Source organism: Hypanus sabinus, chromosome 9 (assembly GCF_030144855.1).
Source record: "Hypanus sabinus isolate sHypSab1 chromosome 9, sHypSab1.hap1, whole genome shotgun sequence".
NCBI lineage: Eukaryota > Metazoa > Chordata > Chondrichthyes > Myliobatiformes > Dasyatidae > Hypanus > Hypanus sabinus.
The window spans coordinates 76,724,705-76,749,412 of record NC_082714.1 but is presented as its reverse complement, the minus strand read 5'-3'; the positions used below and the strand labels follow the sequence as shown (position 1 = coordinate 76,749,412).

General features: G+C 42.8%; 1 protein-coding gene across 1 annotated transcript in view; it reads right to left on the bottom strand.

The window, feature by feature from the left end:
- Positions 1 to 24,708, bottom strand: part of iqgap3 (IQ motif containing GTPase activating protein 3) — a 227,309-nt gene that overhangs the window by 139,776 nt on the left and 62,825 nt on the right. Inside the window, exons 11-12 of the mRNA XM_059979942.1 lie at positions 22,927 to 23,014; positions 21,364 to 21,527 (exon numbers count right to left, since the gene is read on the bottom strand). Of these exons, the coding sequence (XP_059835925.1) occupies positions 21,364 to 21,527; positions 22,927 to 23,014 (252 nt within the window). The remainder of the gene's footprint in view (positions 1 to 21,363; positions 21,528 to 22,926; positions 23,015 to 24,708) is intronic.

Genomic DNA, 24,708 nt, shown 5'->3' with positions numbered 1-24,708 from the left:
TGGTCTTAAAACCCCACAATCAATGCTCTCTGCTCTATGGTGAGCATCCTCAGATCCTCCCATAATAAATTCCACATCCCTCACATAATTCAAGTTAAATTTATCTGTGCTGACCCAAGTTCTTTACATTCTTTCTGGAATTGTTCACAATGTTCCACGTGAAGCTCAATTAGCATATTAATAGGGCATCATGACACTCGCATTATCTAGCACCTTGGAAGCCTCTGACCAGAGGGGTGCTAGATCCTGTAGCTTGATGTATACTATATAATAACAATCTGGATGAAAAGTTGGTGTACAGTAAAGATTGACTAAGGTTATAACAGGATCTGGATTGACTGGGTCAAGGAATGCCAGATGGAATTTAACTTGGACAAGTGCAGTGATGCATTGGGAAGTTAAACCAAGGCAGTACTTGCACAGTAAATGAAATGTCCCTAGTTGTAGATTGGGGAGACATCGAGAGTGATGACACAGGTAGACAGGGTGGTGAAGGAAACTTGTCTTTATCCAACAGGCATTGAGTACAACAGTCAAACATCAAACATACAGGACTGTAACATATTGTGCAAATTCTGACCGCCATACTGTGGGCAGAAAGGGCATAGAAAGTAATAAACACAAGAGATTCTGAAGAGGCTTTAAATCCAGATCAACATACACAAAATGCTGAAGGAACTCAGCAGGTCAGGCAGCAACTATGGAAATGAATAAACAATTAAAGTTTTTGGCTAAAACTATCGGGATTACAAGGTATACAAAGGTTTAAAAGAAATTTGGACAAGTACAGGAATAGGAAAGGTTTCGTGGGACATGGGCCAAATAGGACTATCTCAGGTAGCCATTTTGATTGGCATGCACAAATGGGCTGAAGATCCTAATGTAATGTCAACTGTTTATTCACTTCCATAGATGATGACTGATCTGCTGAGTTCCTCCAGCATTTTGAGGGTGTAGAAACGAAACAGAAGAATACTGATGGGACTGAAGAGCTTTAAATACAAGAAGAAATTGAATTAGCTACAACTGTTTTCCCTGGAATATAGGAAACAGAGGTTTTTAATAAACTGTTAAGAGGTTTATAAAAAATTGACTATTTTCAACACCGGTGCCCCACCAGGATATGTCCTTCCAATCTACTCCCTGAACACTTACAACCACACATCCAGACTCTGGAGAAATCCATCTACAAGTATGCAGGTGATACATTGTAATGAACCTCATCTCAAATAAAGATGAGTGGAAGTACTGGAAGGAGACAGCAAGCTTAGTAACATGGCGACAACTTTTCCTTCGAAGTCAGCAAAATGAAAGACCTGGTCATTAACTTCAGGAAGGTGGGGGGTGCAGGTGGTAAAACAAAAGGGCACACGGACCTGTTAACATCAAATGGTGAGGAGGTTAAGGCCTTCAAGTTACTAAGAGTGAACACCACCAAAAGCATGTCCTGGTCTAACTGTGTAGACACATTGGTAAAAAAAGCTCACCAACACCTCTGTTTCCTCAGGAGGTTAAAGAAATTTGGCATGACCTGATTGTTACGTCCGTGGCCCCCTCCTTTTTGAGAATCGCAAGATCACTATTAAATCAGGTCAGGAGACCCAGGAAATGAGAGAAAGACATGCAGAATCCACAAAGAGTTTGGAATGTGTCCTGGGCTCCGAAAGGCAGAACCATTGATAACGGCTATTGTCTCTTGGAGACGGAATTGTGTATTGAATACTGTATGATTCATTGAAGCCCCCAGGCAATGAACCGAGGGTGGGGGGGGGGGGGTTGGTGGAGGGATTGCATCATCCCAACCTGATTGACATCTGAGACCCTGTGAGTCAGGATAAAAGAGGGTCTGGGGAACAGCCCCTTTAGACGCACCAGAAGAAACGCTAGAACTCCTGCAACAGCGTAATAGCGAAAGCCGGTGGAAAAGCCCACGTGCGTCCTTTTCCATTTGCCTTGGAATTGTTGGGCCTTTACCACGGAAGCACGGCTTTAGCTAACCACAAAGGGGAAATCAGCCCCCAACGACTCTCGAAGGATTGACATCATAAAAGGAATGGGCAAGTTAAACCTCCGTCTTTCTCTCCAACCAAAAAGCTGCAGCTTGAATGAACTTGAGTGACTTTTATATTTCCATCGGACAATACATTATCCCCTAGACAACGATAGAGCTATTTCTTATTGATTATTATTATACCTGCGCTTTTAGATTTAATATTGACGTATATTATCTGTATGTTTGCATTGATATTTTTGTGTGTTTTTATCAATAAATAGTTAAAAATAGTACCATCAGACTTCAATGGACCTCTCTATCTTTGCTGGTAAGTGACCCAGTTACGGGGTATGTAACATGATCAACTCTTACCAATCTCTATCAATGAATCACTGAAAACATCCTTTCTAGATGCATCACAGGTTAGTCTGACAGCTGCTCTACCCGTGACTCCAAAGAACTCCAGAGTTGTGGACTCAGCTCAGCACAACACTGAAACCAGCCTCCCTTGGATGGGCTGTCTATTATTCTCACTGCCTCAGTAAAGCAATCAACATTTTCAAAGTCTCCACTCACACTGTACACTCTTTTCTCTCCTCTCCCATCTGACAGAAGATAAAAAAGCCAGAAAGCACAGTCCACCAGGGTGAAGGTCAGCTTTTATCCCACTGTTATAAGAGACTTTTATGGTTCCCCAGTATAACAGATGGATTCATGAACTCACAATTTACCTCATTATGAGCTTGCACCATACTCCAACATCACAGCACTTTCTCTGCAGCGGGTACAGTTTATTCTGCATTGTTATTGTTTTGCCTTTTACTACCTCAAAGCACTATGTGATGATTTGTTCTCCATGAACAGTGTGCAAGGCAGCTTTTCACTGTATGTCGGTACATATGACAATAATAAACTAATTCCAATATCATGAAGGGCATAAAGTGGATGGTCCCTGTTGGGGAGTCTAGAACAGGAGGTTTAAAGTGAAGAGGTAAACATTTAAAAGGGAATCCAAAGGACATGCCTTTCCACACAGCAGATTGTGTGTGCATAGATAGATACTTTATTGATCCCAAAGGAAATTATAGTGTCTCAGTAGCGTTACAAATACACAGATATAAATATTAGAGAAGTAGAAAGAATAAAAAATAAGTTACCACAAACAGCCTAATGGGGGGGAAGTCATCACTTCCCCATCTACAGGTTGATTCATTATGGAGCTTAATGGCCAAGGGCAAGAATGACCTCATATAGTGCTCTTTGAAGACCAGGGGTCGGCAACCTTTACCACTGAAAGAGCCATTTGGACACGTTTCCCACAGAAAAGAAAACACTGGGAGCCACAAAACCTGTTTGACATTTAAAATGAAATAACACTGCATACAACATTTTTTTGCTTTTATGATATGTATAAACAAACTATAATGGATTGCATTAGGGTGCCTTTCTGTAAATCTCTGGCAAGCACTGTCAACTTGCGCTCGAATGCCAAAACATCCTCCAACATGTGCAGGGCTGTGCGTCCTTTCCCCTGAAGAGCTGTGTTCAGCGTGTTCAGGTGCGCTGTCATGTCTACCATGAAGTGTAGCTTTTCCAGCCACTCTGGCTGTTCCAGCTCAGGAAAGGTGAGCCCTTTGCTGCCCAGGAAAGTTTTTACTTCTTCCAGACACGCGCCAAAGCGTTTCAGCACCTCCCCGCTGGACAGCCACCGGACTTTGTTGTGCAGCAGATCAGAATATTCGCTTTCCAGCTCGTCCAGAAACAAACGGAATTGACGGTGATTTAAACTTTTTGCCATAATTTTATTGACAATCTGAATGACAACATCCATTATTTCTGCACATTCCGGAGGAAATGTTTGAGCGCACAGTGCCTCTTGGAGCAAGATGCAGTGAAAAGTCAGCAGCTTTCTGTCCAGCGACTTCTGCAGTAAAGCCACAAATCCCTTGTGCGCTCCTGTCATACTTGGTGCCCCATCAGTAACTACTGACACCAGGTGGGTGGTCTTTATTACTTTGGCTCTTAAACAATTCAAGACAGCCTCACAGATGTCTTCCCCCCATGTTTGGCCTTTTAGAGGTATCAACTCAATCATTTCTTCCTGTGGCCCGGCAGAGTTTACATACCGGCAGAACAGCACTATTTGTTCAATATCACCTTTGTCTTTAGACTCGTCACAGGCAATCGAGTAGGCCGCAGCTGAATTGATGTCTTTAATTTGCTGTCTTCTGCCATTTTTATGGTTCTGTCTTTGACAGTCTTTGCAGAGGGGGGCATATGCCTGATTTTCTGCACAATTTCACTCGTTTTTAAAGTCCGTGAATAGATGTTCTGAAATCTTAATGAAAGATTCTTTTATATATTCACCATCTGTAAACTGCTTCCCGTGCCTGACTATTTCCTGAGCGGAAACAAAACTAGCATATGTAGTTGATTTTCCAGACTTCATCCACTTCTTGAAATGATTTTTGCTCAGATCAACCTTCCGCATCAGTTCCGAAACGGATTTTTTCCTCTCATCTCCATCCGGATATTTTTGAGCAAAGGCTGCGTGTTTATTCTGGAAATGTCTTGCGACATTTGACTTTTTGTTGTTTGCTAGTTTCTCATTGCATATTAAGCATACCGGTAAACCAGTCTCGTCAACAGTGAAAGCAAATGAATCTGCCCATGTATCATTAAACGTTCTGTTTTCTTCAGTCACTTTTCTTTTTTTTTTAAGAATTCTCCATAGTTAGCCTACCTTGGATCGAAAAATTAAAGAAATCGCGCACTGACGGGTGTCAGGCATTGGCAGTGGTGACGTATATTAATATTGACAAAAAACACGTTTTATTTAGATTGTACAAGATCACCATAATCTTCAAATTTAGAATTACTTTTCAAAAACTAACAAACTAACATAAAATACATTTTAATTAAATACTGACCATTTATTTTCCAAAGCCACAGGGAGCCGCAGCACAGAGATGAAAGAGTCGCATGCGGCTCCGGAGCCGCAGGTTGCTGACCCGTCTTAGACTATTACTAAAAGTGCTCCTCTGTTCAGCCAAAGTGGATTCAGCAGTTGAGAAACATTGTCTGGAATTGCCAAGATTTTCCACAGGGTCCTTTGTTCTCCCATGTGTGTCCAGTTTGACTCTTATAACAGAGCCAATCTTTCTAATCTGTTGCAATATGTACAAGCTGGAGGAACCCAGCAGGTCGGGCAGCATCCATGGAAACGAGCAGTCAACGTTTCGGGCTGAGACCCTTCGTCAGTCCTGATGAAGGGTCTCGGCCCGATACGTTGACTGCTAGTTTCCATGGATGCCGCCCAACCTGCTGAGTTCCTCCAGTGTGCTGTACATGTTGCTTTGACCCCAGCATCTGCAGTGTACTTTGTGTTTCTAATCTGTTTATTGAGCCTATTGGCATCACCCTGTGTTGATGCAATTGCCCCAGCACATCACCACATAGAAGATTGTACTGACAAGAACAGACTGGTAGAACATGTAAAGGAGAGAACAATTCACCATAGGAAGTGGTAGAGGCAGGTACAGTTACAGGTTTAAGACATTTGAACAGGTAAATGGGACTATCATCTTGTTGGGCATGGACAGGTTGGGCTGAAGGTGATGTTTCCATGCTGTATAATTGACTCCAATGAAGACATCGAGTCCACCCAGTCACACACACAATTTCATGTAATCTATACTCTCTAACAAACTCCCCACCAATTTTCCTGCCTCCCATCCAGAGAGCAAGCCACAGTGGCAAATAAATCTACCCATATATCCTTGTGATTTGGGAAGAATCCAAAACTTCCACAGAAAACTACGCTGGGATCATTCAAACTCTACACAAATAGCACTCAAATCAAACATAGGTCACTGGAGTGTGCAAAGACAGCGTGAGCTGTTGTGTCACAGTGCCGACAGGATAAATAGCTTATATAAAAGGGCCTTTATGCAGCATAATGACAAAGACACATTTGCACAATCGTACAGCTAAACAATAAGAGTAAGACACAGACACAAACACAGTCCTCCAAGCCACCAAGCTTCAGCTATTTGGTTTCAACTTCTAATTGACTTATGGTATCAAATCCCAACCTAGCCAACGATGGGACCCCAAACTTCAGCCTTGCCAAAAGACTGTCCCTCATGCCTCCTGCTCACATGCACAACTGATTCCCAGGCTCATCAACCCAGGACAGTTCTGCATCCACAGATGTCCTTCACCTGTCCACATTGATGGCCTTTGAACATGGAGTGGAGGCCTGATCCTCAACTCATCCACACCCCTGTCTCTGAACCCTAATCCGTGCCCTAACACCTCCCCTCTGCCTCCAAAACATTCCTACCAACTTAAAAAACAACTAAGTCAGAGCCACGATCTCAACGGAGACCACAGCTTGGTGCCATCTCGACCAAAAGTTATTTTGGAAGCTTCTCCAAAGTTGTGGATTGAATATTTATCCCTCCACAGATTTACTAAGAACCAGTCACTGCCTCATTGCTGCATGCAAGCTGACCACTGCAACTCCCAAAGCACCAAACTGACTACAACTTAGAAAATAAACATGAGCTGTAAGGTTCTTCAGGGCATCTCAAGTTCACCAAAGATTTTGTACAAAGTCTCCGTCTCTGAAAGTGAGAGTTCTATGAAATGATTATTAAGACTACTACCAGCTTACTCAACTGGTAAAACAATGGCAACATGTCACAGTATCGTAGTGGTTAGCACAACGCTATTACAGCTTGGGCAGAATTCAGAGTTCAACCCCAGCATCCTCTGTAAGGCGTCTGTACGCCCTCCTCAAGGAATGCATGGGTTTCCACAGGGTGCTCCCGCTTCCTTCAACAGTCAAAAGGCATCCGGTTAATAGGACTCGGGATTAAGCTGGCATTAAATCACTGAGCTGCTGGCAGCAAGGCTCAAAGCACCAGAAGGGGCAATTCTGTGCTCTAATAAATGTCACCTCAACCACACTAACAGTCGCCCTCCCACAGGGCAGAAGCACTGACCACACAATAAGACTAGCAACCCACTTGTTGCCCTCTGAAGGCCACAGCCGGTTCACTTCCATCAGAAAGGTACCACAATGCTAAAGCAGCAAAGGCCCTGGTCTTAGCACCAAAGCATTAGAGCAGATTTACATTAGATTAGCTTCACTTTATTTGTCACATATACCATGCTGTATCATTGACACACAAGTGCAATGTGTTGTTTGCATCAATGACCGACACAATCAGAGGTGTGCTGGGGGCAGCCCGCAAGTGAGTTATGCTTCCATCGCCAACATGGCATGCCCGCAACCGACTAACTTAATCACATCTGCAGAATGTGGGAGGAAACCGGAACACCCTGAAGAACCTGCATGGTCACATGGAGAACGTATAAACTCCTTACTGGCAGTTGTGGGAATTGGTCTTGCGGCTGGTGCTGTAAAGGTTATGTAAACCACTAAGCTACCATGCTGCTCTACTGTGAATGCTGCAGCCACAAGCTCTGCTTTCTTCAGAAACCCACAACGATCAGCATGCTTCACCTCAGAACCGTGTACCTTGCCAGCCACTTATTCTCTGTTCCTCCAGCTCGACTGGATTGCAGTAAACCACAGCTCCATGATCACATTCTGATTCACATATTGTCATATACAGAGAAACACAGAAAACCTAGAACATTGACTCGTTTAATTACAGCAAACTGCCACCCTCTTCCAGTGAGGCATCTATCATTCTTCTTTTAAAAAAGGGCAAAGAGTGTTCCTCGTATAGGCCGATCTCTCTGCTCAATGTTGATGTAAAGATCTTAGTTAAAGTTCTGGCTCATAGATTAGAAACCGTCATTCCCTCCATTATCTCTGATGACCAAACAGGCTTTATTAAAAACCGTTTCCCTTTTCTTAACATTCGGCGTTTATTTAATATCTTATACTCACCTCCAACTGGGATTCCTGAATGTGTTATTTCCCTCGATGCGGAGAAGGCATTTGATCGTATAGAGTGGAACTACCTTTTTGCAGTTTTAGAAAAATTTGACCTTGGCCAAAGTTTCATCTCTTGGATCCAATTGCTGTACCTGTGTCCTATTGCCTCTGTTTTAACCAATTTTCAGAAATCCCAAGTATTTAATCTCAAACGTGGCACCCGCCAGGGATGCCCCTTAAGTCCCTTTCTCTTTGATTTGGCTATGGAACCTCTGGCGATAGCATTTCGAAACTGCCCTGAATTGACTGGGATTTGGAGAGGGGGTGTTGAGCATAAAGTTTCTCTCTATGCTGATGACTTATTACTCTTTATCTCAAATCCGTCTACATCCTTACCTCTAATGTTTTCACTTCTTGACCAGTTTAGCCAGATCTCTGGCTATAAACTTAATTTACATAAGAGTGAACTTCTCCCAATTAATAAAGAAGCACAAGAACTAACATTTCATGATCTCCCTTTTAAAGTAGTCCATAATCAATTTACTTATCTTGGAATTACAGTCCCAAGGAAGTTTAAAGATCTCTTTCGTGAAAACTTTGCCAACCTTTCATATGCTATAAAACAGAGTCTGGTACAATGGTCATCTCTGTCTACGTCTTTGGTAGGTCGTATTAATGTTGTTAAAATGTATGTTCTCCCCAAATTTTTATACCTATTTCAATCTATCCCAATTTTTATTCCTAAATCTTTTTTTGATTCCTTAGACTCTATTATTTTGTCATATCTGTGGCAGAATAAGCACTCTAGAATTAATAAAATCCATCTCCAAAAATCTAAAAAAGAGGGTGACTTTCGTTTACATTATTGGGCAGCTAATATACGTTGTGCTACCTGGTCTTTTTTCCATGGCCAACCCGAGTGCCCTAACTGGGTGGCGATGGAGCTGAGCTCCACTAAAGAATTATCTATCTCTGCACTTCTTGGCTCTGCACTCCCTAGTAGTCTGCCCAGATCAATAGCTAATCCTCTTGTTAGACACACTTTGCGTATATGGGCTCAGATCAGGAAATGCTATTGTTTCCAGGGGTTTTCCGTTTCCAGCCCTATTGCTCATAATCACCTTTTTTTACCTAATACATAAGATTCAGCATTCCAGGTTTGGTATAGGAAGGGCATTAGATATTTTGAAGATCTTTTCATTGATAATCGCTTCGCTTCTTTTCAGCAGCTCTCTGTTAAGTTCAATCTGCCCAATGCTCATTTTTTCAGATATCTCCAAATCCGAAACTTTATTGCTCCTTTAATTCCTAACTTCCCTGAAATGCCTGCGAAAAATGCTATGGATCTATTTCTTTCCATGAATCCACTAGGTAAAGGCTTAATATCAATCATCCGAGATAAACTAGCGTCCTTACGACGGGCCCCCATGGATAAAATCAAAATGGCCTGGGAGCAGGATTTGAATATCTCCTTATCTGAGGAGAGCTGGGATTCAGTTCTCAAATCGATTAACTCAACCTCTCTTTGTGCTCGCCACTGCCTTTTACAGTTTAAGATAGTTTAGATTTAGACATATGGGCTCTATGAACAATCTCGATTCTACCCTAGCGTTAGTCCGCTCTGTGATAAATGCAAGAGGGGCGTGGCCTCTCTCATCCATATGTACTGGTTCTGTCCTAGCTTGAAGAAATTCTGGAAAGATGTCTTCACTACGTTATCGTGTATTCTGAATCAGCCCCTAGAACCAAACCCCTTAATTGCTCTGTTCGGTTTTTGGGGCGAGACAGATTTATGTCTGGGTCCGACCAAATGCCGAATATTATCCTTTGCCTCTCTTCTGGCTAGACGCTTGATCCTCCTCAGATGGAGAGATGCTGCCCCGCCCACTCATGCTCAATGGCTTAACAACATCATGGCCTGTTTGGACCTCGAAAAAATTCATTATTCAGTTCTCAATTCAGATCTAAAGTTCCATAAGGTCTGGGGACCTTTTATCGAGTACTTTCATAACCTTCCTCTTGACTAGGGTTTTTTTTTCTCTTCGGTCCCTTGCTTTCAGCTCCTTCTTTTTTTCCTGGTAGAAGGCATTATTATCCTCTGTTGCTGAGTGTATTCACAGTCTGGGAGCTTGGCTGTCCTGACTTATACTCTCTATATTGTGTTGTGGTTGGTCTGGAGTTGCTGTTGTTTTTTCTTGTGTTGTGGGGCTTGGGGAGGACACTAAGCTTACTTGTCTTTAATTTAGGTGCTTTTTTTTGCTAAATTCTCTTCCTTTGTAACATATTGTTATTCTATGCTTAATTTTGCACTGTTTTAATGTTCCTCATTGGGATTTGGGGTTTTTAATTTGTAAAATGTTTTGAAAAACTAATATAAAAAAAAATTTTAAAAAAAGAAAACCTAGAACACAATACAGGCCCTTCGGCCCATAATACTGTGCCAAATATAGAAACACAGAAAACCTACAGCACAAAACAAGCCCTTCGGCCCACAATGTTGTGCCGAACATGTCCCTACCTTAGAAATTACTAGGCTTACCTATAGCCCTCTATTTTTCTAAACTCCATATATATATATATATATATATATATATATATATATCCAAAAGTCTCTTAAAAGACCCTATCGTATTCGCCTCCATCACCGTTGCTGGCAGCCCATTCCATGCACTCACCACTCTCTGAGTAAAAAAACTTACCCCTGACATCTCCCCTGTACCTACTCCCCAGCACTTTAAACCTGTGTCCTCTTGTGGCAACCATTTCAGTCCTGGGAAAAAGCCTTTGACTATCCACATGATCATTGCCTCTCATCATCTTGTACACCTCTACCAGGTCACCTCTCATTCTCCGTCACTCCAAGGAGAAAAGGCCAAGTTCACTCCCCAATCCAGGCAACATCCTTGTAAATCTCCTCTGCACCCTTTCTATGGTTTCCACATCCTTCCCGTTGTAAGGCGACCAGAACTGAGCACAGTACTCTAAGTGGGGTCTGACCAGGGTCTTATGTAGCTGCAACGTTGTCTCTCAGCTCCTAAATTCAATTCCACGATTAATGAAGGCCAATACACCGTAGGCCTTCTTAACCACAGAGTCAACTTGCGAAGCTGCTTTGAGTGTCCTATGGCCTCGGACCCCAAGATCCCTCCCTTCACATTGCCAAGAGTCTTATCATTAATACTATATTCTGCCATTATATTTGACCTACCAAAATGAACCACCTCACACTTATCTGGGTTGAACTCCATCCGACACTTCCCAGCCTAGTTTTGCATCCTATCAATGTCCCACTAGAACCTCTGACAGCCCGCCACACTATCCACAACACCCTCAACCTTTGTCATCAGCAAACTTATTAACCCATCCCTCCACTTCCTCATTCAGGTCATTAATAAAAATTACGAAGAGTAAGGATCCCAGAACAGATCCCTGAGGCACACCACTGGTCACCGACCTCCATGAAGAATATGACCCATCTACAACCACTCTTTGCCTTCTGTGGGCAAGCCAGTTCTGGATCCACAAAGCAAGGTCCCTTTGGATCTCATGCCTCCTTACTTTCTCAATAAGCCTTGCATGGGTACCCTATCAAATGCCTTGCTGAAATCCATATACACTACATCTACAGCTCTTCCTTCAATGTGCTTAGTCACATCCTCAAAAAAAATTCAATTAGGCTCGTAAGGCACAACCTACCCTTGACAAAGCCATACTGACTATTCCTAATCATATTATACCTCTCCAAATGTTCATAATCCTGCCTCGCAGGATCTTCTCCATCAACTTACCAACCACTGAGGTAAGATTCACTGGTCTATAATTTCCTGAGCTATCTCTATTCCCTTTCTTGAACAAAGGAACAACATCCGCAACCCTCCAGAACCTCTCGCATTCCAATGATGATGCAAAGATCATCGCCAGAGGCTCAGCAATCTTCTCCTCGCCTCCCACAGTAGCCTGGGGTTCATCGCATCCGGTCCTGGCGACTTATCCAACTTGTACTTGAACATGAACTTACTTTAGAAATTACCTAGGGTTACCTATAGCCCTCTATTTTTCTAAGCTCCATGTACCTATCTAAGAGCCTCTTAAAAGACCCTATTGTATCCACCTCCACCACAGTGGCTGGCACTCACTACTCTCCGCGTAAAAATCTTAACCATGACATCCTCCTGTACCTACTTCCAAGCATCTTAAAATGGTGCCCTCTCATGTTAGGCATTTTAGCCCTGGGAAAAAGCCTCTGACTATCCACATGATCAATGCCCCCCATCATCTTGTACACCTCATCCTCTAAGGAGAAAAGGCCAAGTTCACTCAACCTATTCTCATAAGGCATGCTCCCCAATCCAGGCAACATCCTTGTAAATCTCCTCTGCACCCTTTCTATGGCTTCTACATCCTTCCTGCAGTGAGGCGACCAGAACTGAGCACAGTACTCCAAGTGGGGTCTGACCAGGGTTCTTTCTATATAGCTGCAACATTACCATTTACAATCTTTTTTATTGATTAAAAAAATATAGACAAATACAAATCAGAGGTTATATCAAATACATATTTCAATAAAAGTAGAAACAAAAAAGGAATATACACTGTATATTCATGTATAGTATAATATTGAGCTAGTATAAAAAAGGAACCACAACACCTCTTAACAATTCTTAAAAAATACTCGAAATTTCTATTATTGAGAAGAAAAAAATACCCACTAAACTAACCTAAAACAAAAAAAGACTGGGCAGTCTATTTTGAGGATATAATTACAAAATAAAAAGGGAAAAGTCCTTCTGGTCCTTCTGAAACTTCATGGAGAAGAAAAAAAAAAATCACCTCATATGAAAATATTGAATGAAAGGTCGTCAGGTTTGCTCAAATTTAAAAGATGTATCAAACGTCCGACTTTAATTTTCTCCAAGCTTAAACACGACATAATGAAGGAGAGCCAAAACAAACAGTAGGTGGATTGGGATCCTTCCAATACAATGGAATATCTCTCCTAGCCAATAAAGTTGAAAAAGCTATCATACGTTGAGTGGAAGCAAGAACATTTCCTGCTTCCTTTGGAGTGATCCCAAAGATTGCCATAAGTGAATTACATTGTAGGTCCAAACATATGACCTTTGATAACGTTCTAAAAATCTCTTCAAAAATTATTTAACTATATACAAGACCAAAACATATGAGTTAAGGTAGCCACCTCAGCATTACATCTATCACAGGTGGGATTTATATTAGAAAAAATATGCACTAGTTTATCTTTTGACATATGCGCTCTGTGCACTACCTTGAACCAAATCAAGGAGTGATGGGCGCAGATAGATGAATTGTTAACTAAATGATAAATTTTATTCCACTGATCATCTGAAAGTGACTCCTGAAGTTCCAATTCCCAAGCGCGTTTAACCTTATCATTAGACATCATTCATAAATTCATTAGCCGTTTATATATAATGGCTATCAATCCTTTTTGAAATGGTTTAAGCTGAAAAATAGCATCTATCATATTTGGTAAATGAGCAAATCACGTAAAAAAAATCCTAACTTGTAAATATCTAAAAAATTGTGCGTTAGATATATCATATTTATAGACAATAGGTGCAGAAGTAGACCATTCGGCCCCTCGAGTCTGCACCACCATTCTGAGATCATGGCTGATCACTAGTGGATATTTATCCACTAGCTGTGAAAGACATTAAACAATTCTCTAAAAACAAATCTAAAAAAGTTTTTATTGCCTTAGTTTTCCATGTTAAAAAGGCCTTATCCAGAATTGATGGTTTAAAAAAATAGTTAAGAGGGATATTACTAGAGAGAACAAAGTTATTTAAGTCAAAAAATCTGCAAAACTGAAACCAAATTTTAATGTTTTAACATTACTTCTCGGCTCTTAAACTCTATCCCAAGGTTGATGAAGGCCAAAGAACCGCATGCACTCTTAACCACACAGTCAACCTGCACAGCAGCTTTGCGTGTCCTATGGACCCTGATCCTCCACACAGCCAAGAGTCTTACCATTAATACTATATTCTGCCATCATATTTGACCTACCAAAATGAACCACCTCACACTTACCTGGGTTGAAACCCCACATGCCACCTCTTAGCCCGGTTTTAGATTCTATTGATATCCAGCTGTTACCTATGACAGCTCTCCACACTATCCACAACACCCGAACCTTTGTGTCATCAGCAAAGTTACTAACCCATCTCTTCACTTCCTCATCCAGATCATTTATAAAAATCTGGAAGAGAAGAGGTCCCAGAACAGATCCCTGAGGCATACCACTGGTCACCAACATCCATGCAGAATATGGTGCAATTACAATCCTCACGTGCAAAGATTACAAAGTAAAGAGGGTACATGATAAATACAATAAAAATGACAAGCAACAGAATGGTGCAAAACTGTGCACCTTTATCAAACTATACAGTACAGTGTAAGGGAATAACAATAAGTGACAAACTTGTCAATGTTACATACATCCAAAACTAATAATTAAAACTTTTTAAAATATGAAAGATGGAATGGAGGAGCAGAATTAGAACATCTGGCCCATTGTGTCTGCTCTGCCATTCCATTGTGGCCCCAACAACCCCATTCTCCTACCCTTTTGCCCCGTAACTTTTGACACCCTGACCAACCAAGAACCTATCAAGCTCTGCTTTGAATATACCCAACGACTTGGCCTCCACAGCCATCCGTGGCAATAAATTCCACAGATTTACCACCCTCAGGTTAAAGAAATTCCACCTCGTCTCTGTTCCAAAGAGACGTCCTTCTGTTCTGAGGCTGTGCCCTCTGGTCCTAGACTCACCCACTACAGGAAACAGCCTCTCCAGACACTCTACCTAGGCCTTTCAATGCTCGGTGAGTCTCAAACTTCAGTGAGTACAGGCCCAGAGCTATCAAACACTCCTCATACATTGGCTCTTTCATTCCCAGAATAATTCTTAACCTCCTCCAATACCAGCACATCTGTCTTTTATAAAAGAGTGCCAAAACTGTTTACAACGCTCCGTGCATTCTGACCAGTGCCTTTCAAAGCCTCAGTGTTACATCCTTGCTTTTGTATTCTTGTCCTCTCAAAATGAATGCTAACATTGCATTAGCCTTTCATACTACTAACTCAACCTGCAAGTTACCATTAGGGAATCCTAGAAAAGGACTCCAAAGTCCCTTTGCACATGGATTTCTGAAGTTCCTCCTCATTTAGAAAATAGTCTATGCCTTTACTCCTTGTACGAAAATGCAAGACCATACACTTCCCTAAATAATATTCTGTTACGACCCCACAGGTTTCCTTTAATGTGGACTGTCGCTTTAAGTGCCTGAGTGAGGCGGGTCTATGCCATCATTCACAGGCGTGTGTGTCAGAGAGAGAGAAAAAGCCGGTAGCTTCAGCTTGTCACAGCTGGGGCTACGAACTCTCCTATGCCCACAAGGGTGGGTTGATCATCGGCACACGGTGCACAACAAATGTGTGACAGTTGCTTCGTATAATCCATAGGAGTGGATTTTTTTTGGGGATATCCTGTGGGACCACTCATACCCTTGCCTGGGTATGTTGTGTGGTAACCAGTTGAAGACAATATTCCTGTGACAGGTCACTTTCAGTGATAATTTGTATGTGGATTTGGAATGATACAACAGACAAGGTCTACAAGGTTAACTCGTTTCCAGTGTGGAACCTGTGGAGTACTTCATACTTACCTTCTCTCTCCAGTACAAGGTGGATTACAGGTATCTCGTTCCCATCAATTATTCTGTGGATGACTGAACTTTCCTACTTTACCATCTCAAGACTCTAAGCCTTGCTCCCCAAGCTCAATAGTTTGGGAGCTATATTTACATAACACTTAACTTTTGTTTATCTTGGTTGAGTTACTATATGATAAGTAGTTACTAATAAAGATAGTGGTTTTAATATCAAAACCAGACTCCATGTGTAATCTATTGCTGCTGGTTCATTTTTAAAATGTTACAGTTTGTAACATTTCCATCTGCCACTTCTTTGCCCATTCTCCCAGTTTGTCCAAGTTCTTCTGCAACACCCTGCTTTCTCAAAACTACCTGCCCCTCCACCTCTTTTTCATATCATTTGCAAACTTGGCCACAAAATCATCAATTGCTTCATCCAAATCATTGACATATTAATAATGTGAAAGTAAGTGGTCCCAACACTGACCTCTGTAGCACATACAAGCAACTTCCTAGAATAGGGACCCTTTATTCCCACTCTCTGCTTCCTACCAGTCAGCCAATCTTTGATCCATGCTACTATCTTTTCTATAATGCAATGGGCCTTCTGGAAATTCAAGTAAACAATATCCACCGACTCTCCTTTGTCTATCCTGCCAGTTATTTCCTCAAGGAATTCCAACAGCTTTTTCAGGCAAGATTTCCCCTTTAGAAAACTATTCTGCCCTTTGCCTACTTCATCGTGCACCTCCATGTACCCAAATCATCATCCTGATGGCCACATCTGTGCCAGGTGCATCGAGATGCAGCTTCTTAGAGATTGTGTTAATCTGGAGCTGCAGGTCGATGACCTTCAGCATGTTCGGGAAACTGAAGAAGTAATAGACAGGAGCTACAGGGAGGTAGTTACCCTACGGCTACAGGAGACAGATAAATAGGTGACTGTCAGGAGAAGGAAAGGAGAATGCCAGATAGTGGAGAGCAACCCTGTAGCTGGACAGAATGGTGATTCTGTGGACGCAAAGAGAGACAGATGGTAGTTTGCCTCCCAGGTGCCAGGGTTTGAGATTTTCTGGACCTGCTCACAATATCCTGAAAAGCGAAGGTGAGCAGCCAAAAGTCGTGGTACATATTGGTACCAACGACATAGGTAGAAAAAGGGAGGAGGTTCTGAAAACAGAATACAGGGAATTAGGAAGGAAGCTGTGAAGCATGACCTCAAGGGTAGTAATCTTGGGATTGCTGCCTGTGCCACTCAGTAAGGATAGGAATAGAATGAGGTGCAGATCAACTTGTGGCTAAAGAATTGGAGCGGGGACAGGGATTCAGATTTAGAAACATAGAAAACCCTACAGCACAATACAGGCCCTTAGGCCCACAATGCTGTGTTGAACCTGTACTTGCTTTTAAATTACCTCGGGTTACCCATAGCCCTCTAGTTTTCTAAGCTCCATGTACCTATCTCTTAAAAGACCCTATTGTATCCACCTCCACCATCGTTGCCAACAGCCCATTCCATGCACTTACCACTCTGCGAAAAAAAAACTTACCCCTGACATCTCCTCTGTACCTATTTCCAAGCACCTTAAAACGGTGCCCTCTCGTGTTAGCCATTCCAGCCCCGGGAAAAAGCCTCTGACTATCCACACAATCAGTGCCTCTCATCATCTTGTACACCTCTATCAGGTCACCTCTCATCTGTCGCTCCGAGGAAAAAAAGCCGAGTTCACTCAACCTATTCTCATAAGGTATGCTCCCCAATCCGGGCAACATCCTTGTAAATCTCCTCTGCACCCTTTCTATGGTTTCCACATCCTTCATGTAGTGAGGCAACCAGAACTGAGCACAGTGCAGTCTGACCAGGGTCCTATATAGCTGTAACACTTGAACTCAGTCCCACAGTTAATGAAGGCCAATTCACCGTATGCCTTCTTAACCACACAGACAACCTGCACAGCAATTATTTGTGGATTATTTGTGGATAATTGGAACCTCTTCTGGGGCGGGTGTGACCTGTAAAAAAGGGATGGGTTGTACTTGAATCTGAGGGGCCCAATATTCTTGCAGGCAGGTTTTCTAGCGCTGTTGGGAGTGCTTTAAACTAATGTGGCACAGGGATGGGAACCTGTATGACAGAGCCAAGGATGAGCCAGCAGATTTACAAATAAATGATGGATTAACAAGAATGAAAGGAGGACAAGCCAATGATTGAGTACAAATGCAGACAGAGCAAAGAGTTAACTTGTACCACAGAGGCAAAATTCAAAAGGGCGAAGAATACAGGACCAAAGGTGCTGTATTTAAATGCACATAGCATTCAGAATAAGGAGGTGAACTCGTGGCGTGTTTAGAGATTGGTTGGTGTGATGTTTTGGGCATCACTGAGTCGTAGCTGAAAGAAGTTCATAGTTCGGAGGTTAACATCGAAGGATATACTTTGTATTGGAAAGACAAGCAGGAAGACATAGGCTGTGGTGTGGCTCTGTTGGCAAGAGATGAAATTACATCTTTCAAAGGAAGTGACATAGGGTCAGAAATTGTTGAATCTCTGTAGGTGGAGATAAGAAATTGCAAGGGTAAAAAAAAATTATGGGAATCATATTTAAGCCTCCAAATTGTAGGGTGAAATTGGATTGGAAAAATCAGGATGGTGTCAAATCACAAGAGAGGAAATTTGTTGAATGCCTACAAGATGGCTTTTTAGAGTAGCTTGTGCTAGAGCCTACTTAGGGAAAAGGTCAGCTTAGATTGGGTGTTGTGTAATAACCCAGATCTTGGTAACGAGCTTTACGCAAAGGAACCCTTGGGAGGCAGTGATCATAATATGATCGAATTTGAGAGGGAGAAGCTCAAGTCAGATGTATTAGTATCACAATGGAATAAAGGGAATTAGAGGCAAAAGAGAGAAGCTTACCCAAGTGAATAGGAGGAGTATATTGACGGGGATGATAGCAGAGCAGAGGTGGCAGCAGTTTCTGTGAATAGTTCACAAGACGCAGGATAGATATGTCATCTAACCCACAAGAAGTTGTTCTCACACAGCAGGGCTAGTCAACTGTGGTTGACAAGGAAAGTTAAGGACTGCATAAAAGCCAAGGAAAGGGCATGTAAGATGGCAAAGGTGAGTGGGGAAGTTGGATGATTGGAAGCTTTTAAAATCCAACAAAAAAGAAAACTGAAATAACTACTGTATAAGGGAAAAGATGAGGGCAAACTAGCCTATAATATAAAGCAGGATACTAAAAGATTGCTCAGTTATATAAAGAGTAAACAGGAGATGAGAGTTGATGTTGGACCACTGGAAAACGATGTTGGTGAAGTAGTAATGGAGGACAAAGAAATGGCAGATGAACTTAATGAGTACTTTGCATCAGTCTTCATTTTGGAAGACATTAACAGTGTGCCAGAGAGCAGAAGTGACTGACATTGCTATTACAAAGGAAGAAGTGCAAGGGAGACTCAAAGGTCTTAAGGCAAAGAAGTCACCTGGACCAGCTGGACTACATCCCAGAGCCCAGAGAGAAGTTGCTGAGGAGGTAACAGATGCATTGGTCATGATCTTTCAAGAATCACTTGATTTTGACTTGGTCCTGGAGGACTGGAAGATTGCAAATGTCACTCCTCTCTTTAAGAAGGGAGGAAGACAAAAGAAAGGGAATTACAGGCCAGTTAGCCTGACCTCAGTGGCTAGAAAAGTGTTGGAGTCTATTATTACGGATAAGGTTTGGGTACTTGGAGACTAATGACAAAATAAGTCAAAGTCAGCATGGTTTCTGTGACAGGAAATCTGGCCTGACAAATCTGTTAAGAGTTCTTTGAGGAAGTAACAAGCAGGGTGAACAAAGGAGAGGCAGTGAATGTCATTTACTTGGATTTTCAGAAGGCATTTGATAAGGTGCCACACAAGGCTATTTTACAAGATAAAACCCTATGATATTACAGGAAAGTTACTGGCATGGATTGAGGAATGGCTGACAGGCAGGAGGCAGCGAGTAGGAATAAAGGGGCACACACAAAATGCTGGTGGAACACAGCAGGCCAGGCAGCATCTATAAGGAGAAGCACTATCAATGTTTCGGGCCGAGACCCTTCGTCAGGACTAACTGAAAGGAAAAATAGTAAGAGATTTGAAAGTAGCGGGGGGGGGGGGGGGGGGAGGGGAAATGCAAAATGATAGGAAAAGACCGGAGGGGGTGGGATGAAGCTAAGAGCTGGAAAGGTGATTGGTGAAAGTGATACAGAGCTGGAGAAGGGAAAGGATCATGAGACGGGAGGCCTCGGGAGAAAGGTGGGGGAAGCACCAAAGGGAGATGGAGAACAGGCAGAGTGATGGGCAGAGAGAGAGAAAAAACAAACAACTAAATGTGTCAGGGATAGGGTAAGAAGCGGAGGAGGGGCATTAACAGAAGTTAGAGAAGTCAGTGTTCATGCCATCAGGTTGGAGGCTACCCAGTCGGTATATAAGGTGTTGTTCCTCCAACCTGAGTTTGGATTCATTTTGACAGTAGAGGAGGCCATGGATAGACATATCAGAATGGGAATGGGACGAGGAATTAAAATGTGTGCCCACTGGGAGGTCCTGCTTTCTCTGGCAGACCGAGCGTAGGTGTTCAGCGAAATGGTCTCTCAGTCTGCGTCGGGTCTCACCAATATATAAAAGGCCACACCGGGAGCACCGGACGCAGTATACCACACCAGTCGACTCACAGGTGAAGTGTTGCCTCACCTGTAAGGCCTATCTGGGGCCCTGAATGGTGGTGAGGGAAGAAGTGTGAGGGCAGGTGTAGCACTTGTTCCACTTACAAGGATAAGTGCCAGGAGGGAGATCGGTAGGAAGGGATGGGGGGGGGGGGGGGGGGGAATGAGTGGACAAGGGAGTCGCGTAGGTAGCGATCCCTGCAGAAAGCGGGGGGGAAGATGTGCTTGGTAGTGGGATTCCGTTGGAGGTGGCAGAAGTTACGGAGAATTATACATTGGACCTGGAGGCTGGTGGGGTGGTAGGTGAGGACAAGGGGAACCCTATCCCGAGTGGGGTGGCGGGCGGATGTGCGGGAAATGGGAGAGGTGCGTTTGAGAGCAGAGTTGATGGTGGAGGAAGGGGACCCCCTTTGTTTAAAAAAGGAAGACATCTCCTTCGTCCTGGAATGAAAAGCCTCATTCTGAGAGCAGATGCAGCAGAGACGGAGGAATTGTGAGAAGGGGATAGCATTTTTGCAAAAGACAGGGTGGGAAGAGGAATAGTCCAGGTAGCTGTGAGAGTCTGTAGGCTTATAGTAGATATCAGTAGATAAGCAGTCTCCTGACATGGAGACAGAAAGATCAAGAAAGGGGAGGGAGGTGTCGGAAATAGACGGCTTATCTACTGACTCCAAGAAAGTAAGTGGACAAGAAAAAGTGGACATGGAGAGGATGTGGGGGAGCCCAGCACCAGAGGGAGCAGCCTCAGATTACAAGGATATCCTTTTAGAACAGAGGTAAGGAGGCATTTAGTACAGAGGGTGGTGAATCACTGGAGTATATTGCCACAGGAGCAGTGGAGGCCAAATCATTGGACATATTAAAGCGGAGGTTGATTGGTTCTTGATTAGTAAGAGTGTTAGCGGTTACGGCGAGAAAGCAGGAGAATGGGGTTGAGATGGAAAGGCACAGTAGACTTGATGGGTCAAATGGCCTAATTCTGCTCCTATGTACGATAGTCATATGGATGGTTCAGAGGCAAAGGACAGGGACCAGTGATTATTGTTGTTAGATCACTCACCTGTGGTTTCTGTCGCTGGAGAGCAGACAGCTCTCTCTGGTACAGTCCTGCTGCAAATGGGTAGACATCTGGCAGTTTGGCACTGGAGTTCATCAGTTCCTTCACCGTCTCATGGGGGATCCCCTTGCGCACAGCTGCATTGATACTTGCCACGGACTGCATGACTGAGCACAGATGGTTAAGCAGTGAATCAGAACAGGACATGGCAAGTATTGAATGATCAAAGCCAAAGGAGGGTTGGTTTATGCAGGACAAACCATTTGTCTTTAATATAGTACAAATTACTCTGTAGTGACAGGTTCAATTACTAGGATTCACTAGGAGTGTGAAACAATGGATTGGTTAAACATACTGAGAAGTATTAAGGGTTTAACATCTTTGAAAGTGGATAAATCATCAGACCCAGGTGAAATACATCTCCAGCTGTTATGAGAAGCAGGCAGCAAATTGCAATGATGTTATTTCTCAACGTTCCCCGTCTATGGGAGTACAGCCAGAGGATCAGATGAGTGCTTACCGAGCAACTACTTTCCTGCAAGTGTAGGCAAATTACTGCACAGCTAATACGCAAATACACCTTACAACGTGGTGAAGAACAGAGCCACCTTGGTACATCTATCCCAGAGGTAACAGGTAAATAAGAGACACTTTCTTTAATTAGCCTAAGCTTATAATGGAGAGGGCATGCTCCAATGGTATCGCAACTCTTTTTAGACTGATAGCTACAGTACTGTGTATAGACCTGGTCACTGCAGAGGAGATTTACTGAGGAACTTATCTGAGAAATACTTTGTTCCAAAGTAAACAGCCTTAGCCTATTCAATTTTTCTTCAGAACTCAGATCTAAATTATACACTATGTGTTACTCTAAATTACAAGGGGCCTTCAGTAATAACAAGTAGATCATACCCATTTATTTCAATCTACATCATCACCTCATCTACCTGTGTATGTTGCAACCATTTAAATAAAATCTTTAGTTAACTTTCTTTACCCCATTTTCTAACTGCCTTGTTTCTGCAGTACATTTTGTTTACTACTTTTCTAATATATCTCATTCCTAGATACTTTTTTTGTATTCCCCCATCCCTTTGCTAAAGCAGGGAAACCAATTGCTTAGTTTCTGTGGAAAAAGTTACATGTTCTAAGTTCAAAATGAGCAGTCTGTGATGAGCTAGCTGGGGGGCAACTTTAACTCCAGACAAGGGGGAGAACATCCTCTGTGGACAGGCTCCTACACCTGCTTCCCAAGAGGGAAAACTGGAGCAGATTTACGTCTCGCATCTGTTAATGGAGCACTTTCCCCAGTGGGTCTGTGACACATTGGCTGTCTGAAGCAGAAGGTGGAGTGTTGCTCAGTGAACCACAAGTGACATCTTGGTCAACAGAACAGCATAGGAGAACTACTGCAGAGATCCAGTTTGACTCCAGTGCGGCAGTGTGGAGATTGCATGTTCTCCCTGGTACCCCCAACATGACTCTATGACTCTGACATCATGTGACAACAAGGAAAGCATGTCGGGTGAACTGTGGCTTTGTAAGTCTTGAAGCTTTCCTACTCACTGTGCAGATGTATACTGGCATTTTCATTGGCTACATGAACAGCAGCCTGGAGTTCTTCCTTCTCCAGTGGATCCATCATCCCCAGCTCCTGAGAACAGAAGAGCAGTGAAAACCATCTGCACACTCCAGAATCAGAGACAGGTTTGATATCACTGACATGTCATGAAATTTACTGTTTTCAATACAAAATATACATAAATTATAATAAATATGCATAGAAAATTAAATTAGTACAAGAATACTCAGGTAGTTTGAAATATTATGGAATATTGGTAGCTCGGATTGGCTGTTTGGAAGTTTGGTTGATTGCCCTCAACTTCGCACTGATGGTAGCTTCTCAATTAGAACCAAAACGTCTACAGTTTGCCAAGCTCGGTGATCAACTGATCCAAATAATGAGGTGGTGTCCATGGGGTCATTATTTGTTCAGAAATTTGGTGGCAGAGAGGAAGAAGCTGTTCCTAAAACTTTGTGTGTCTTCAGGCTCCTGTACCTCCTCTCTGATGAAAGTAATGAGAAGAGGGCATGTCCTGGGTGATGGGGGTTCTTAATGATGGATGTTACCTTTGAGGCATTGCCTTTTGAAGACATCCTCAATGATGGGGAGGTTAGTGCCCGTGATGTAGTTGCAGCTTTCCCCCCCCCCAATTAATAGAAGAGAGACAAACAAGGGTGCACATAGCATTGGAGTTCTGGAGGTGGCTGGCTGACTTCACTTTTATGGCCATGCCTTGCTACAGAGCTGGTGACTTAGAAGGTTTCACAACATAGCTGAATTTACAACATATAAATTTACAGCACATTACAGACCCTTTGGCCCACAATATTGCGCTGACCATGTAACCTACTCTAGACTGCCTAGAATTTCCCCAGCACACAGCCCTCTATTTTACTAAGCTCCATTTACTTATCAAAGAGGCTCTTAAAAGACCCCATTGTATCCGCTTCCAGCACCACTGCCAGCAGTGCATTCCATGCAACCACCACTCTCTGTGTGGAAAAACTTACCTGTTTCTAAGCACCTTAAAACTATACCCCCTTGTGTTACCCATTTCAGCCCTGGGAAAAAGCCTCTAGCTATCCACAAGATATCCCCTCATCTTATACACCTCGATCAGGTCACCTCTCATCCTTTGTTGCTCCAAGGAGAAAAGGCCAAGTTCACTCAACCTATTCTCATAAGGTACACCCTCCAATCCAGGCAACATCCTTGTAAATCTCCTCTACACTCTCTCTATAGTATCCACATCCCTCCTGTAGTGATGTGACCAGAACTGAACACAGTACTCCAAGTGAGATCTAACCAAGGTCTTATACAGTTATAACATTACCTCACGGCTCTTGAACTCAATCCCACGGTTGATGGAGGCCAAAACATCATACACCTTCGTAACAACACTGTCAAACTGGGCAGCAACTTTGAGTGTCCTATTGACACAGACCCCAAGATCTCTCAGAGCCTCCACACTGTCAAGAGTCTTAACATTTATATTACATTCTGTCTTCAAATTGGATCTACCAAAATAAACCACTTCGTACTTATCTGGGTTGAAGTCCATCTGCCACTTCTCAGCCCAGTTCTGCATCCTATCGATGCCATGCTTTAACCTCTGACAGCCCTCCACACTATCCACAACACCCCCAACCTTTGTGTCACCAGCAAACTTACTAACCTACCCTTCTACTTCTTAAAGAACATAGAATAGTACAGCACAGAATATACCCTTTGGCCCACAATGTTATACTGACCCTTAAACTCTGCCTCCCATATAACCCCTCACC